Source organism: Mesoplodon bidens (genome assembly GCF_964165515.1).
Source record: "Mesoplodon bidens genome assembly, chromosome: 7".
Taxonomy (NCBI): Eukaryota; Metazoa; Chordata; class Mammalia; order Artiodactyla; family Ziphiidae; genus Mesoplodon; species Mesoplodon bidens.
Window position 1 is genome coordinate 90,647,958 of NC_138164.1, and position 17,118 is coordinate 90,665,075.

At 35.5% G+C, this 17,118-nt stretch overlaps 1 protein-coding gene across 3 annotated transcripts in view; it reads left to right on the forward strand.

Annotated features, from left to right (window-relative positions):
* The window catches only part of QSER1 (glutamine and serine rich 1), a 78,604-nt gene that overhangs the window by 42,749 nt on the left and 18,737 nt on the right, over nt 1-17,118 (forward strand). For all 3 annotated transcript variants that reach the window (XM_081239134.1, XM_081239133.1, XM_081239135.1), the window contains 2 exons: nt 15,649-15,977; nt 16,944-17,060. In XM_081239134.1, coding sequence (XP_081095260.1) covers nt 15,649-15,977; nt 16,944-17,060 — 446 coding nt within the window. The remainder of the gene's footprint in view (nt 1-15,648; nt 15,978-16,943; nt 17,061-17,118) is intronic.

Sequence of the window (17,118 nt, forward strand, 5' to 3'; positions counted from 1 at the left end):
CAGTCCATCCTCCACATTGTCATCACACTTTATAAAAAAGGAAAACCAATTGTTACTTCTCTGCTTTGAAATGCTTCTTGTTGCTCCATGGGAAAAAATTTAAATAATGTGTAAAAATTCTCCCTTTCCATGTTCCACTCTTGCTCCACCCTTTCCACTTACCCTCTTCTGTGACAACTGAATTTCTCATTGTTCTTTGGACCTGTGAGCCCCTGTCACAATTGTGCTCCTTTTGGGCAGGTTTTTCTCTACCTAGGTCTTCCTCTTGATTTTTTAGCCCAGCAGACACTTAGTTATCTTTGAAGACCATCTTCAAAGTCACTTTGTGGAAGTTACTCCTGGCAGGATTAGTGCTCAATCCTCTAAATTCCCACAGCCCTTAAATATTTCTGAAGGGCAGAAGTTTTAAATTGCAGCAAGTTCTAGTTTATCCATTTTTCCTTTTATGGTTTGTGCTTTTTGTATCCTAAGAAATCTTCGCCTAGCCCATAGTCACAAAAATTTTCTCCTGTTTTCTTCTAGGAATTTTAGTTTTGCATTTTACATTTAAGTCTAGGGTCCCTTTTGATTTTTTTTTTGGTATAAGATATGTGATACGGGTTGAAGTTAATTTTTTTGCACATAGAAGTCTAGCTTTTCCAACACATTTGTTGAAAAGACAGTTCTTTCTCCATTGGGTGCTTTTTGCACCTTTGTCAAAAATTAATTATATGAATTCATATTTGTGTGAATCTATTTCTGGACTCTCAGTTCTGTCACATTGATCTATGTGTTTATGCTTTCACCAGTACCACACTGTCTTAATTGCTATAGCTTTACAGTAAATCTTGAATGAAATAAGGCAGTGTGAGTCTTCCAAATTTGTTCTTTTTCAAAATTGTTTTGCCTATTCTAGTTCCTTTCCTTTTCCATTCAAATGTTCAAGTCAGCTGTTGGTATCTACAAAAAAATCCTTCTGGGATTTTCATTTCCTTGAATCTGTGGCAATTTGAGGAACACTAAACTGTTAACAATATATTGAGCCTTAATTCATGCACACATTTGATTTCTCTCACTAGTCTTGTGTAGTTTTGGGCATATAGATCCTGCTTTGTTAGATTTATTCTTAAGTTTTTTGGGGTGCTATTTATTGTAAGTGACACTTTCTAAAATTTTCAGATTCCAATTATGCATTAGTAGATTATAAAAATAGTTATTTTCTATATGTTGATCTTAAATCCACACAACTGATTTATTTTAAGATTTTTTTAATGGGAATTCCCTGGCGGTCTAGTGGTTGGGACTCCACAATTCCACTGCAGGGGGCACAGGTTCGATCTCTGGTTGGGGAACTAAGATCCCATAAGCCATGTGGCACGGCCAAAAAAAAAAAAATGGTTTTTAAAAATTAGATTCTGTAGGATTTTCTATGTAGAAAATGATGTCATCTGCAAATAAGGATAGTTTTATTTCTTCTTTTCCAGTCTAATGCCTTTTTCATTCCTGTCTTAATATACAGGACTTCCTAAACAATGTTTAATAAGAGTGCTGAGTGTGGACATCCTGAACATGTTCTTGATCTTTGGGAGAAAGAAATCAATCTTTCACCATTAACTATGATGTTCACTGTAGATTTTTGTAGATGCCTTTTTTTATTGCATTAAAGAAGTTCCTTATATTTTATAGTTTGCCAACAGTTTTTATAATGAATGGAGGTTGAGTTTTGTCAAATGCTTTTTCTTCATCTATTTAAATGATCATGTAGTTTTCTTCTGTAGTCTGTCAGTGTGGTGAATGAATTACATTGATTGTTAAATATATCTGTGGCCTTGCATTCTCTGGATAAACTCCACTGACTGTGATATATTATCTCATTTATACATTGATGGATTCAGTTTTCTAATTTTTTTGCATCTGTGTTCACAATGAATATTAGTCTGTGGTATTCTTTTTGTAATGCCTTTGTCTGGTTTTGGTATCTGGTTATTGCTGACCTCATAAGTGAGTTGGGGAGTATTCCCTCTTCTCTATTTTCTGCAAGAGATTGGGTAGTATTGTTTCTTCCCCAAATGTTTGGTTGAATTTGCTAGTGAAACCATCTGGACCTGGAGTTTTCTATGAATTAAATTTCTCTGACAGAACTATTCAACTAGTCTGTTTCTTCTTGACTGTGTTTTGTATCTTTGAAGGAATTGGTCCATTTCATTAAGTTGTCAAATTTATGAATATAGAGTTGTTAGTAGCATTTCCTTGTTATCTTTTTAATTTCTGTAGGTCTTGTCATGATTCCCACTCTTACAGTCTTTTTTTAAAAAATAAAATATGGCCTTTTTTTAAAAAAAATTATTTATTTATTTTTGGCTGCACTGGGTCTTTTGTTCGTGCACATGGGCTTTCTCTAGTTGCAGCGAGTGGGGGGCTACTCTTCATTGCGGTGCGTGGGCTTCTCATTGCGGTGGCTTCTCGTGTTGCGGAGCACGGGCTCTAGGCACGCGGGCTTCGGTAGTTGTGGCACGCAGGCTCAGTAGTTGTAGCTCATGGGTCCCACTCTTACAGTCTTGATGTTGGTCATTTGTGTCTTCTCTCTTCATCTTCGTTAGTCTGGATAGGAGTTTATTAATTTTATTGATTTCTTCAAAAGACCAGCTTTTAGTTTCATTGATTTTTTCTCCTTTGTTGACAATTTCACTGATGTCTGCTATTTTCATTAATTCCTTTTTCTGTTTGATTTTGGTTTATTATGTGCTAGTATTTTTTTTTCTAGTTTCATATGGTAGAAGCCTAAATTGCTGATTTCAGACCTCTATTATTTTCTGCTTTAAGCATTTAATGTTACAAACTTCTCTCTAAGGCCTGCTTTAGCTATATCCCACAGATTTTATTTTTATTATTTGTTTTTATTTTCTTTTGTTCTAAAAGGTTTTTTTTTTTTTTTTTTTTTTGCGGTACGCGGGCTTCTCACTGCTGTGGCCTCTCCCGTTGCGGAGCACAGGCTCCGGATGCGCAGGCTCAGCAGCCATGGCACACGGATCCAGCCGCTCCGCGTCATGTGGGATCCTCCCAGACCCGGGAACGAACCCGTGTCCCCTGCATTGGCAGGCGGACTCTCAACCACTGCGCCACCAGGGAAGCCCTGTTCTAAAAGTTTTAAAAATTCCATTTGGTGCTTTCTTTTTGATCTATGAGTTATTTAGAATCATATTTTAAGATATTCAAGTATTTGGGAATTTTCCAGACATCTCTCCTTTATTGATTTCTACTTTGTGTAATTTCAATTCTTTAAAATTTTTAAGGTTAGCTTTATAGCCCAGAATATGGTTGATCTTGATAAATGTTCCAGTGCACTTTAAAAGATGTGTATTCTGCTGTTGTGTGGATTGTTGTTTAAATGTCAATTAGATCAAGTTGGTTGTTAGTGCTGTTCAGATTCTTCTCCTTGCTGATTATCTGTTTACTTGTTCTGTCAATTACTGCGAGAGGATTTCCAAAGCTTCCAAGTATGCTTGTAGATTTGTCTGTTTTGCTTTTCATTTCTATCTGTTATTGCTTTGTGTATTTTGACCTCTGTTTTTAGATGTGTACACAGTTAGGATTGTTAAGTCTTAGCGAATTGACCCTTTTATCAGTATATAATATCCTTCTTTATTCTTGGTAATAATCTTTATTCTGAAGTCTACTTTGTCTGTAATCAGTGTAGCCACTCCAGGTTTCTTTTGATGAATTGCATGTATATCTTTTTCCATCCTTTACCTTTAACCTATCTGTGACATTATATTTAATGTGGGTATTTTGTAGACAGTATATAGTTCAATTTTGTCTTTTTAAAAAAACCTCTAATCTCATAATCTCTGTCTTTCAGCTAGTATGTTTAGACCATTTACATTTAATGTAATTATTGATATAGTTCAATCTTCCATTTTATCCTTTTCTGTTTCCCCCCTTTTTTGTTCCTGTCTCCTCTTTCCTATCTTCAAAAAAAAATTATTTGAACTTTTTACTATTTTATTTTTAAATTTTTAAATCTCTTTTTTTTGGCTGTATCTTTTGTATTATGTTTTTAGTGGTTGACATAGTGATTACAATCCACTTAGTTAATATTTTTGCTACTTAAAATGTAAAAACCTAAAAACCATAGAGATCTCTTTACCCTTGCCCTTATGTTATATATATTTGTCCTATATATTACCTCTACATATATTGAAAACCCTGATAGAGAAGTAATTTTTGCTTTCAACAGTCATATATATTCTAAATAACTAACTTAACAGGAGCAAAATAGTCTATTATATTTACCCAGATATTTATAATTGCTGTTGCACTTCCTTTATTCTTGCTGTTCCAGGTTTCCCTCTGGTATCATTTCCTTTCAACACAAAGAAGTTTTCCATTTTTAAGAATTTTTCTTTGATTTTCAGGATTGTAATTATTTGTCTGAATAAGGTTTATCCTGTCTGGAGTTCATTGAGCTTTTTGAATCTGTAAAATGTATATCTTTTTCCAAATAGAGAAGTTTGGGGGCGTTATTTTTTTCTGCACCAATCTCTTTCTCTCCTATGGGACTCCAATGACATAAATGTAAAATCTTTTTATATTGTTACTCACGTTCCTGAGGTTCTGTTTATTTCTTTTTTTTTAAAATTTATTTATTTTTTTAATTAGTTTCTGCTTTATAACAAAGTGAATCAGTCATACATATACATCTGTTCCCACATCCCTTCCCTCATGCATCTCCCTCCCTCCCACCCTCCCCATCCCACCCCTCCATGCGGTCACAAAGCACCGAGCTGATCTCCCTGTGCTCTGCGGCTGCTTCCCACTATCTATCTACCTTATGTTTGGTAGTGTATATATGTCCATGCCTCTCTTTCGCTTTGTCACAGCTTACCCTTCCCCCTCCCCATATCCTCAAGTCCATTCTCAAGTAGGTCTGTGTCTTTATTCCCGTTTTACCCCTAGGTTCTTCATGACATTTTTTTTTTTTAATTCCGTATATATGTGTTAGCATACGGTATTTGTCTTTCTCTTTCTGACTTACTTCACTCTGCATGACAGACTCTAGGTCTATCCACCTCATTACAAATAGCTTAGTTTCGTTTCTTTTTATGGCTGAGTAATATTCCATTGTATATATGTGCTGTTTATTTCTTTTTCAATCTTTTTTCCCCCTCTGTTCTTCAGATTGTATAATTTCTATTGGTCTGTCTTCAAGTTCATTGACTTTTTTGCCTTCTCAATTCTGCTACTGAGCCTATCCAGTGAATTTTTTATTTCAGATATTTTTTTCAATTCTAAAATTTATATTTGGTTCTTTTTTCTAGTTCCAGTGTCTCTGCTGAGAACTTATATATTTCCATTCATTTCAAAAGTATGTTCACCTTATCTCAGGGAGCATGGTTATGATAGCTGCCTTCAAGTCTTTGATAATTTTAACATCTGAGTCACCTTAGAGTGGCATCTGCCAATTATCTTTTCCCTTTGAAGATTGGTCACATTTTTCTGGTTCTTAATATATTGAGCAGTCTTGGATTATATCCTGGACATTTTGAGTACAATACTGTAAGACTGGGTTCTATTAAAATCCTCTGCAGAATGTTGATTTGTTTTGTTTTAGCAAGCAGTCAGACCATAAGTTCTGTCTCATCTTTGAGTGATGGTCTGAAGTTAGTTGAGTTTTCAAAGCCTTTGCTCTGGTGCTTTGGATCTGTCGGAGCAGTTAGTCTGGAACTTGAGTGGATGGTAGACTGTTATAGTTTAGATCTCAAAGACTTTGCTATACTAGTTTGGGTGTATTCTGCATATGTGCAGTTTAGGCATGAAACTAAGATTTGTGTGGGTTCATGCACAGAATTAGAGGACACCACTCTCCAGTTCTCTCTTCCCTGGGAATTTCCCCTACATGCCCAGCTCTCAGGGTTCCCTTTCCCAGACATTTGGCTAGAAAGCTGGAATTTTCCTTGGATTTTTTTTAGCTGCTTATGCTTTAACACAATTCTGTACAACTAGGACTGCCCTTGCGGCAGCACACTGAGAGAAGAGAAAAAAGGACAGGGAATCCTCCTACATGTTTTTCCCCAACTTTATTGAGATATAATCGACATACAACATTTTCTACTCTCTTCATGCCATAGGAGCCCATGCCCCATCCAGGTGCCTCTGGTACACCAAAAAGACAGGTCTTCTGTTCGGGTTTAAGATGTCAGGTTTACTGCCTTCGCGTTGCAGCTCTGTGACCTGGGTTGCCCTTGGGGCAGGGCTGGGAGAGAGAAAGAGAAGAAAAAAGAAATGACAGTGGCCCCCCACATTCTTCCTTTGCATGGGGCTCCTTTCCCCACTCCTCTGTCCAGAAAGACAGACTTTCTTGGAGTTTTTGTTGTCTGTGTCCTGTACAGTTCTGCATAAGGGCCGCCCTCTAGTCAATGCTAGGTGGTAAGAGGGGAAGGAAGGTGAGGAGACACCTCTATACAAAGATTACTTCAGTTTGGGCTTCCCTCCCCAGTCTGCCTGCAGTTACTAACTTTGCAGAGTCTTCAGGTAGTTGCATTTTATGTTTTGTCCAGAGTTTTTATTTGTAATAAGTTGGTCTAGTGGACTTAACTTCATCTTGGTTGGCACCAGAAGCCTTTCATGAATTTTTAAAAATTTATTGTCTTACAGGTTACAGTCGTTATTTCTGATGCTCAAACTGTCCTGTAATGGGCCAGTAGGAGCCCCTTCAATGTTTTGAGATTTTGATTGTGATTACATTGAATTCATAAATTAATTTTAAGGGAGAATTGTTATCTTTACAATATTGTCTTCTCATCCACTTATGGAATGTAGTGTTTTTCTACTTATTCAGATCTTATTTTATGTCTTTTAATATCATTTTTTTTCCAGATAGATATTCTATATTATACTATCTAAAAAATACTAGTTTTACTAGTATTTTAAATATAATTTTCCCCATAGTGTTCTCTCATTGGTTACTGATAATATATGGCAATGATTGATTTTTGTGTCTCCATCGTGTGTTTGTTGAATTTCTATTTTAACAGTTTTTCCACCTGATTCTCTTGCACTCTTAAGTAGATGATTATATCTTCTAAAAATAATGGTAATTTATCTGTTTCTTTTTTTTTTTTTTTTTTTTGGTAACATCTTATTGGCTCAGGCCTCTGTTGTTTAATAGTAGCAATGATAGCAAGCATGCTGGCCTCCTTCTTGATATTTAGTAAAATATGTAGTGTTTGACTATGAAATATATTTGTCAGTTTCTAGTATACCATACTCTTTAAGAAGATATCCTTATGTTTTGAAGTTCTTAAGATTATTTTAAAATTAACAATGAGCATTGAATTTTGTCAGATGCCTTTTTGAGCTGGTTCTGATAAATCTGCTTTCTTTTACCCCCACATTCATCTATTACTTGATTTCTTAATGCTAAACCTCTTTTTAAAAATTTCTACTGTGAACTCTGCTTGGTCATGATGAATTGCTTTAGTCCACTGTAAGATTTAAGTTGCTAGTATTTTATTTGGGATTTTTACACCTAGATTCATAAATGAAGTGAATGTATAGTATTTTTTGTTTTAATCTTGTTCACTTTTGTATTCAGGAATATGCTGACCTTACAAATTGAATTAGGAGAGTTTTTATATTTGTTTAAATTTGAAAAAGCTTATTTTATATAATTGGGATTTCTAAGAATATATCTGGAACTTTCTCATTTTTTCCTGATAGTTTGATCTATCTGGGCCAATTTAAGAATGGCATATTTTCTAGTAAAATCATCTCTTTCATTTAGATTTTAAAATTTGTTATAAAGTTGTACATACTGTTACCTCATAAGTTTGTAGTCTCCTCTGTTTCTGTAGGTATGTTCTCTTTCTTGTTCCAAGTGATTATTTGAATCTTTTTCCTTATCAATCTATGGAAGATTTGCCTATTTAATGGTTCTTTTCAAAGAACCAATGTACTTTTCTTTTTTTTTTTTTTGCTCTTATCATTTTTTACTCACTTTTTCTTAATTTCTGCTTCTATCACTTCTTTTTCCCTATCTTCTCTGGATTGAATATTCTCTTTCTGGCTAGTTTGTTATTTGTTTGCTGTCTAATGAATGGCATTAAAGTTGTACGTTTCCTTTTTTTTTCACCACACTCTGGCTCTATCCCTCTGGTTTCAACTTTTAATGCTCTCACTGTCCTTTCTAAATGATTTGTCATTTCATTTGATTTCCTTTTAACCCAAGAGTTATTAAGAATAGTGGGGTTTGCCTGTTTCCCAGTAGATTTTTGGTTTTTTGGTTGTTTTTGATATTCCTTTAATACTAACTTATGGCCCTGTTGTATTGTGGTCAAAGGAATATGGCTTAAGTAATGTCTACATTTTGAAATTTGTGGAAATTTTGTTAGTAGCTTGGTAAATGGTCAATTTTTATAAATATCCCATGAGTACCAAGTGCTAATAGATTTTATTTGTAATATTGTTCAAGTCCTTTATATCTTTTTATCTTTTGTGTAATGTAATAAATGATATTAGGTTATTTAACAAAATGTATATGTACATATTGCAAGTAAATGATATGTCTGGAATTTGCCTTAAACTATCCCAGCAAATAGAAAAGAGGTGGGCTTCCCTGGTGGTGCAGTGGTTGAGAGTCCGCCTGCCGACGCAGGGGACACGGGTTTGTGCCCCAGTCCGGGAAGATACCACATGCCACGGAGCGGCTGGGCCCATGAGCCATGGCCACTGAGCCTGCGCGTCCGGAGCCTGTGCGCCACAACGGGAGAGGCCACAACAGTGAGAGGCCCGCGTACAGCAAAAAAAAAAAAAAAAAAAAAAAAACCATATATGTAAAAGAGGTGACAGAAAGATAAATTTATCAAAACGTTTGTGGTTGTTACAGTTGGGTTATGGTATGTGAGGGTTTGTATACTCTACTTTTATGTACGTTTTAAATCTTTAATAAAAAGGTTTTTTTAAATCCTCCCTATCCTTATTTGTTTTTAGTTTGCTTCATCTGTTGGTTACTGAAAAGGGTGTGTTAAAGTATCCAACTATGTTTTATTGTTCTTCTATTACTGTGTAGTTGATGTTTTGAACCCATGTAATTGGGTGTTTGAAATTTTACTACAGTTAAATTCCCTTTTATCATAATAAAATCTCTCTTTTTCACATTTAATTTCCCATTTCGGTTTTTAATATTACCATACTAATCTTATTGTTATTGTTAGCATTTTTAGTATATTTTCCATATCTCTTCTTTCAGAACATTTTTTCTTGTGAGATATAACTCACATATGGAAATATGATACACATAAGCAAAACACACAGAAAATTCCCATAAATTTGAAAATGCAGATATTAGTTAAGACATATTCCCTGACCACAATGCAGTAATTTCATAAAAGAATAGCAGAAAGGAAAAAAGAGACAAATAAAAGTAAGTTTTTCTTTCTAAAACTTCTAAATAACTTCTAAATAACTCATGGCTTTAAAAGGAAACCAAAGCTGAAATGACAACTCACTTAGGACAGTGGAGCATTATATTTTGGAACCAAGGGGATGTGCCAGGAATGTGTGGGGCAAAGGATAAAATTTATGGTGTTAAATGCTACTCATTAGAAAGCAAGAAGTTCAAAAATAAATTGAGTGTTAAAGTAAATCCAGCTCATAATCTGTAGAACTAACCACTGTCTGAGTTGGATGGTAATCACTTCCTTGCTTTTCTTTTATAAATTTTACCACCTGTGTATGTATCCCTGTACTTTTGTTTGGCTCATTTTAAAACTTCTCATAAAGAGCATCATACAGTATTGATAAGTTTTTCCTTCCACTAATTTGGAAGCTATTCTTTTTATAAAATATTTCCGTAACTTTTTATTATGGAAATTTCAAACATAAAGTTACAAAGATTGGTATAATTAAACCGATCTATGAATCACTCAGTTTCAGTAATCATCAATACGTGGTCAGTCTTATTTCATTCTTATCTTTACCTACCCTCTCACCCCCCCGATGATTTTGATGAAATATTTCTGTTCTTTATCTGGAGATAATAGGGATTACAATATGCACTTTCACTTTCTCAAAATCTATTAGTATCTTACTCTCCTCCTGAGTAACATAAAGACTCTGAACACTAAAACTCCATTTTACCCCCTCCTAACTTTAATGTTACCATGTATTTTAATATTTGCGTTTTTTCTTTCTGGCCACGCCATGTGGCTTGTGGGATCTTAGTTCCCCAACCAGGAATCAAACCCTGTCTCCCGGCAGTAGAGGTGTGGAGTCCTAACCACTGGACCACCAGGAATTCCCCCACGTATTTTAATTCTATCCTGTTTTCTAATACTCAACAAGAAATAGTGTATTAAATAATCAGTGTTTGCTTAGGTTTATTTGTGTATTTACCATATTGCCCTCCATTCTTTCTTGCACCTCACATCTCCTTGGGATGACAAGTTTATGACTAAAGCATGTCCCTTACAGTTTCCTTTTCTGAGGGTCTGCTGGTGGCCGTTATCTGTTTTTGTTCATAGATAGCTATGTGATTTGTTTTGCCATGTAACTTAGAGTGTATTTTCAAAATTCAGTGACATTGCTATAACAAAATCCCTTTTATTTCTTCATTCATCCATTATTTATAAGAACAATGTTTCCCAGTTCCTTTATCAATAAAAATGAAGGACAGAAATAAAATTGGTTGTAAAACCTATCTCAATAAGTAATATTCACCCATGAGTCCACCTATCTCAATAAGTAATATTACCCATGAGTCCATAAACGAGTAAGTTTTAAATGCCACATCCACTCAAAAGAAGCATTCTTTTTACATTTACATTTGTTTTACATTAACTTTGAAAAAATATTAATTCAGATCTACGGTATTATAATGTATTATAAGTATTATAACGTTAGAAGTGTTTAATATATAGAGCCTTCCGGTCACAAGACATAAAAAATTGATTTCCATTTATATACATTTTTGAGGCAGAAAGTATGATGTATAGTTATAGTAGCATAACAATATATTACATCAGGATAAAATTCTATAATCTAATCTTGAATGATTAGATTATTTTCCCATTGTTATTGAGATATGACTGATGTACAAACTGTATAAGTTCAAGATACACAGCACAGTGACTTGATAATTAGATTATTCATTTGTATTTCCTCAACAGGCCTCTCCCTTTGATTGGGAGGAGTCATATAAATGTATGAGGATAGTTTTAATTTGGGATACAGATCAGGTAGGCTGGCTGGTGACAGCTATTGGACCACCCCCCCAGCCCCTCCTCCCCCCTAATTAGCTAGAATAAGGGAGAGATGTACTCTAGTTGCCAAGCACTGTAGTTCACTCATTTCCCTTGCCTATCTGCTTTTCCATTTTCTTCTGTGTTTCATAGGTCTGGATTTGTGTTGGGCTCTGCTTTGATTCCTTCTCAACCCCTCCTGTAGGCAGGTAGAGTTCACTTTCTTCAGGGAACAGTTTTTCCATTTTGGCCTGTGATCAAGCCACCCCTGCTGCCTACAGCTCAGCATAAGCAAGGGGATCACTGCCCTTCCTGTTTTATTTACTTATTATTGTATATATTATTATTTTAGTTCATCAGCACTACTCAAAATTACCGCTGCAGTGCTACATGTTCTTTATATTTGTTTCTCAGCCTGGAGCTTCTCTATCAGCTCTAGGCTTCAAAGTCCTTTTTTAACAGCTTTGTTAAATTATAATTCACATATCATAACATCCACCCATTTAAAGTGTACAATTCAGGGCTTCCCTGGTGGCGCAGTGGTTGAGAGTCCGCCTGCCGATGCAGGGGACACAGGTTCGTGCCCCGGTCTGGGAAGATCCCACATGCCGCGGAGCGGCTGGGCCCGTGAGCCATGGACGCTGAGCCTGCATGTCCGGAGCCTGTGCTCCAAAAAACGGGAGAGGCCACAACAGTGAGAGGCCCGCGTACCACACACACACAAAAATATATATATATAAAAATAAAAAAAATAAAGTGTACAATTCAGTGGTTTTGTAGAGTTGTATAACTGTGAACACAATCTAATTTTAGAATATTTTCATCATCCCAAAAGAAACCCATTATTAGTCAGTCCCCACACCCACGCTCACACCCAATGACAGGCACTAATCTATCTTCTCTATAGATTTGCCCTTTTTTGAACATTTCATGTAAAAGAAATCATATAATATTTGACCTTTTGTGACTAGCTTCTTTCATTTAATGTAATGTTTTCAGTGTTTATTCATGTTGTAGCATTTATCAGTACTTCATTCCTTTTTATTCCCTAATAATGTGGATATACCACATTTTGTGTATCCATTCGTCAGTTGATGGACATTTGGGTTTTTTCCACTTTTTGGCCATCAGGAATAATGCTGCTGTCAATATTCATATACAGGTATTTGTGTGGATTTATTTATTTAGAAAGTGGAATTTAGAAGTGGAATTCCTTGGTTATATGGTAACTTCATGCTTAACATTTTGAGGAATGGCCGAACTGTTTTCCATAGTGGCTGTACCATTTTACATTCTCTCCAGCAAGGTACAAGGTTTCTAGTTTCTCCTTACGCCTGCTAGCATGTTACTGCCTGTATTTTTTGTAGCCATCCTAATAGCTGTGAGATTGCAATTATCTACTGAAGTTGCATTGAGCTAATGACTTATAGTGTTGAACGGCCTTTCTTGTGCTTATTGACAATTTTTATATCTTTGGACAAATAGGTCGCTTGCTCACTTTCTTTTTTTAAAAAAATAAATTTTGGGGCTTCCCTGGTGGCGCAGTGGTTGAGAGTCCGCCTGCCGATGCAGGGGACGCGGGTTCGTGCCCCGGTCCGGGAGGATCCCACATGCCGCGGAGCGGCTGGGCCTGTGAGCCATGGCCGCTGAGCCTGCACATCCGGAGCCTGTGCTCCGCAACGGGAGAGGCCACAACAGTGAGAGGCCCGTGTACCGCAAAAAAAAAAAAAAAAAAAAAAAAAAAAATTATTTATTTATTTTATTTAGGCTGTGTTGGGTCTTCGTTGCTGCGCACGGGCTTTCTCTAGTTGTGGTGAGTGGGAGCTACTCTTTGTTGTGGTGCACGGGCTTCTCATTGCGGTGGCTTCTCGTTGTGGAGCACGGGCTCTAGGCCCACGGGTTTCAGTAGCTGTGGCACTTGGGCTCAGTAGTTTTGGCACACGGGCCCTAGAGCACAGGCTCAGTAGTTGTGGCGCATGGGCTTAGTTGCTCCGCGGCATGTGGGATCTTCCCGGACCAGGGCTCAAACCCGTGTCCCCTGCATTGGTAGGTGGGTTCTTAACCACTGCGCCACCAGGGAAGCCCTTGCTCACTTTTTAAATTGGGTTATTTGTCTTTTTTATCATTGAGGTGTAAGAGTTCTTTATATATCCTGGATACAAATCTCTGGCAAGTACAAACATGATTTGTAAGCAGTGTTTCCCATTCTGTAGGTTATCTTTCCACTTTCGTGATGGCCTCAATTGCAGCACAAGTTTTAAATTTTGATGAAGTCCAGCTTATTTTTTTCTTTTGTTACTTGTAGGGTCATGAAAATTTACACCTATTTTTCTTCTAAGAGTTTCATGATTTTAACTTTCACATTTGTGTCTGTGATCCACTTTCAGTTAATTTTTGTATACGGTGTGAGGTAGACATCCAAGTTTATTCTTCATTCCTATCCAGTTGTCCCAGCACCATTTGTTAAAAAGCTTTTTCATTCTTCCCCCATTGAATGGTTTTGGCACCCTTGTTGAAAATCATTTGACCATAAATACAGAGTTTATTCCTGGACTTTAATTCTACTCTTTTGATCTATATGTCTATCCTTATGACACCATCACACTGTTTAATTACTAAAGCTTTGTGGTAAAGTTTTGAAATTTCTGAAATGTGAGTCTTCCAACTTTATTCTTTGTTTGCAGGATTTTTTTGGCTATTCTGGCTCTCTTGCATTTCCATATGAATTTTAGGAATAGTTTGCCAGCTTCTGCCAAAAATGCAGCTGGGATTTTTATAGGGATTATGCTGATTCTTTTTTTTTTTTGGCTGCACCACACAGCATATAGAATCTTAGTTCCCTGGCCAGGGATCAAACCCACACCCCCTACAGTGGGGGTGGAAGCGTGGAGTCTTAACCACTGGACCGACAGGGAAGTCCTTGATTCTTTTAATCAATTTGGGAGTATTGCCATCTTTACAACGTTGAGATTTCCTATCCATGAGCACAGGATGTTTTCCCACTTATTTAGACCTTTAATTCTTTCAATAATGTTTATAAGTCTCAGAATGTAAACTTTGTACTTCTTTCGTTAAATTTATTCCTAAATAGTTTCTTCTTTTTGATGATATTATAAATGGAATTTTGTTCTAAGTTCGTTTTTGGATGGCTCATTGCAAGCATTTCGAAATACAATTGATTTTTATATATTTATCTTATGCCCTGCAAACTTGCTAAATTTATTTATTCTAATAGTTTTTTAGTGGATTCCTTAGGATTTTCTGTATACAAGATCATTTCATCTGCAGATACAGTTTTATTTCTTCAGACATCCTTCTTAGGGTGAAGCATCTCATTTTTTACCATTAAGTATGATGTTAGCTGTGGGTTTTTTGTAGATGGCCTTTATCAGGTTGAAGAAGTTCCCTTCTATTTTTGGTTCTTGAGTGTTTTTATCATGAAAGTGTTTAAATTCATGATACTGAATTTTGCCAAATGCTTTTTCTGTACCTATTCTGATGATCCTGTGGTTTTGTCCTTTATTATATTAATATGGTGATTGATTGATTTTTAGCTGTTAAAACCAAGCATGGATTCCTAGGATAAAAGCCACTTGGTTATGATGTATAATTCTTTTATATATTGGTATATTTGCTCATATTTTGCCCAAGGTTTTTGTGTTTATATTCATAAGGGATACTCGTCTGTAGTTTTTTCATGATATTTTTGTCTGGTTTAGGTATTGGAATAATACTGGCCTTGAATGAGTTGGGAAGTGTTTCCTCTTATTTTTTAGAGTTTATAATGGATTGGTATTAATTCTTACTTAACTGTTGATAGAACCCACCTGTGTACCCATTTGGGTCTGTGCTTATCTTTGTGGGATGTTCTTAATTTCTTTTATTACCTTGTTATTGGTCTATTCAGATGTTCTCTTTCTCCTTGAGTTCTTTTGGTAGTTTGTGTCTTTCTAGGAATTTGTCCATTTCATCGAAGTTATTTGTTAGCATACAGTTTTTCATAACATTACTTTATAATCCTTTTTATTTCGGTAGCTTCTACTGCTATTTCAAAGTATTTGGGGGGTGCTGTTTTTGTTTTCCATGTCCAATCAGCTTTTCTTCTTCTAGGAATTCACAGTTTCAGTTGGCTGACCCTTCCTTGTCTTGCATCACTTTTTTGTCTCTATTCTTTTAAAAATATTTTTGTGCTAAATACTTAAGTGGAAGTAGGGGTGAGTTTAGGTCAATGGAGGTTTTTGTCTAATTGTCATCCAGATGTAATTCTCACCACTTTGGTTCTTGGAAGTTAACAACCATTCTTTAATTTCATTGTTTCAAACAATTTGATGGCAAAAATAATAAGGTCTTTCTCTGTAAACTGTTCAGATTTTACTCAAAGCAAGTAAATGTTTAATAATTTGTATTACTAATTTGCATTTGCTTGATCTAGTTTCAGAAGCCCTACAGGTGGCAACTACTAGTCCAACTGCCAATACTACTGGTACTGCTACTACTTCCTCCACCACTGTGGGTGCAGTTAAGCAAGAACCTCTCTACTCTACTTCATCTGCAGTAAATATCCTGGAAAATATAAACTCTGCAGAACCCCCAAAGTCCATCGAACTTGATGGTCTTCCTTCAGACCAGTTTGCAAAAGGACAGGACACTGTTGCCATAGAAGGTTTTACAGATGAGGAGAGCACAGAAAGTGGAGGAGAAGGCCAATACAGAGAGCGTGATGAATTTGTGGTAAAGATAGAAGACATAGAGACTTTTAAGGTGATGTGAATGTTCACAGGTATAAAGGTCATAGCTTAATGGGCATGCCCTATGGTAGCCTTCATGATGACTTTTAATACCATGCATCTAGCTTGAATTGTGAAAAGTTATATTTTTATAATTATTCTGTTGTCATAATTGTTAAATAATGAAATCAAACTAGAGATGTTAGGTATTTTGAAAAGGAAAATAGCTTAAAATAATTTTAACTCATCTCTGAGTTTTGTGTATTTCTGACTGGTCAGTATATTGCATTTAGCTACTAGTAATTAGAGTAGTTTTGAAATGTTAATTTTTTTCAAAGCTTCCAAGTCATTTGTATTATTAGAAGTTTGGAGAAAATGGTTATTTATCTAATTTAAAAGTTTAAAGAAAATAACAGGAATACAATGTAAAAGTAGAATTAGACTTTTTTTCACAATTTCTAATTGCAGAATGTTACAATTTCGTATAAGAAATTTTTAGCAGTGTTTAAGAAAACTTATTTTGGGGTTTTTGTTTGCTTGCTTTTGATTTTATTTTTTAATTGGGGTGGAGAGAAATGGTATTAAAAATACAATGAAGAAAATAATATTTAAATTATCCATATTCCTTCCATTCACAGTTAACTATTGTTAATATTTTAGCATATTTGTTTCTGGTCTTTTTGAATATGTACATACTGTTATAAAATTGCATAAATAATGTATGACAATATCATTAGTGGAAAACTTTCCAATAGCTATACAAAAGGGTAATGGGTTACTTTGCATGTTTGTGCTCCCTGTTTCTGGAAGAATTAAAGCAGAGATTGAATAGCCCACTTAAAGGAATTACTGCAAAAGTTCAGCTAGGTAAAAGATAAAAGGTTGAGCTAGGTAGGTCTTTTAAGATTCCTTTCAGCTCTAAGATTCTATAAATCTAGAATATGTTGCTAGTTTCTATAAATGTTGTTAATACTTCTTAATACTTTTAATACTTTTAAAGGAGGCTTTAAAAGCAGGAAAAGAACCCCCAGCTATTTGGAAAGTACAAAAAGCTTTATTACAGAAGTTTGTTCCTGAAATTCGAGATGGGCAAAGAGAATTTGCTGCTACAAATAGTGTAAGTAAAACGCTTGTTTACATTAACCTTCCTATTTTTTGACAGTGATCCTAGGTAA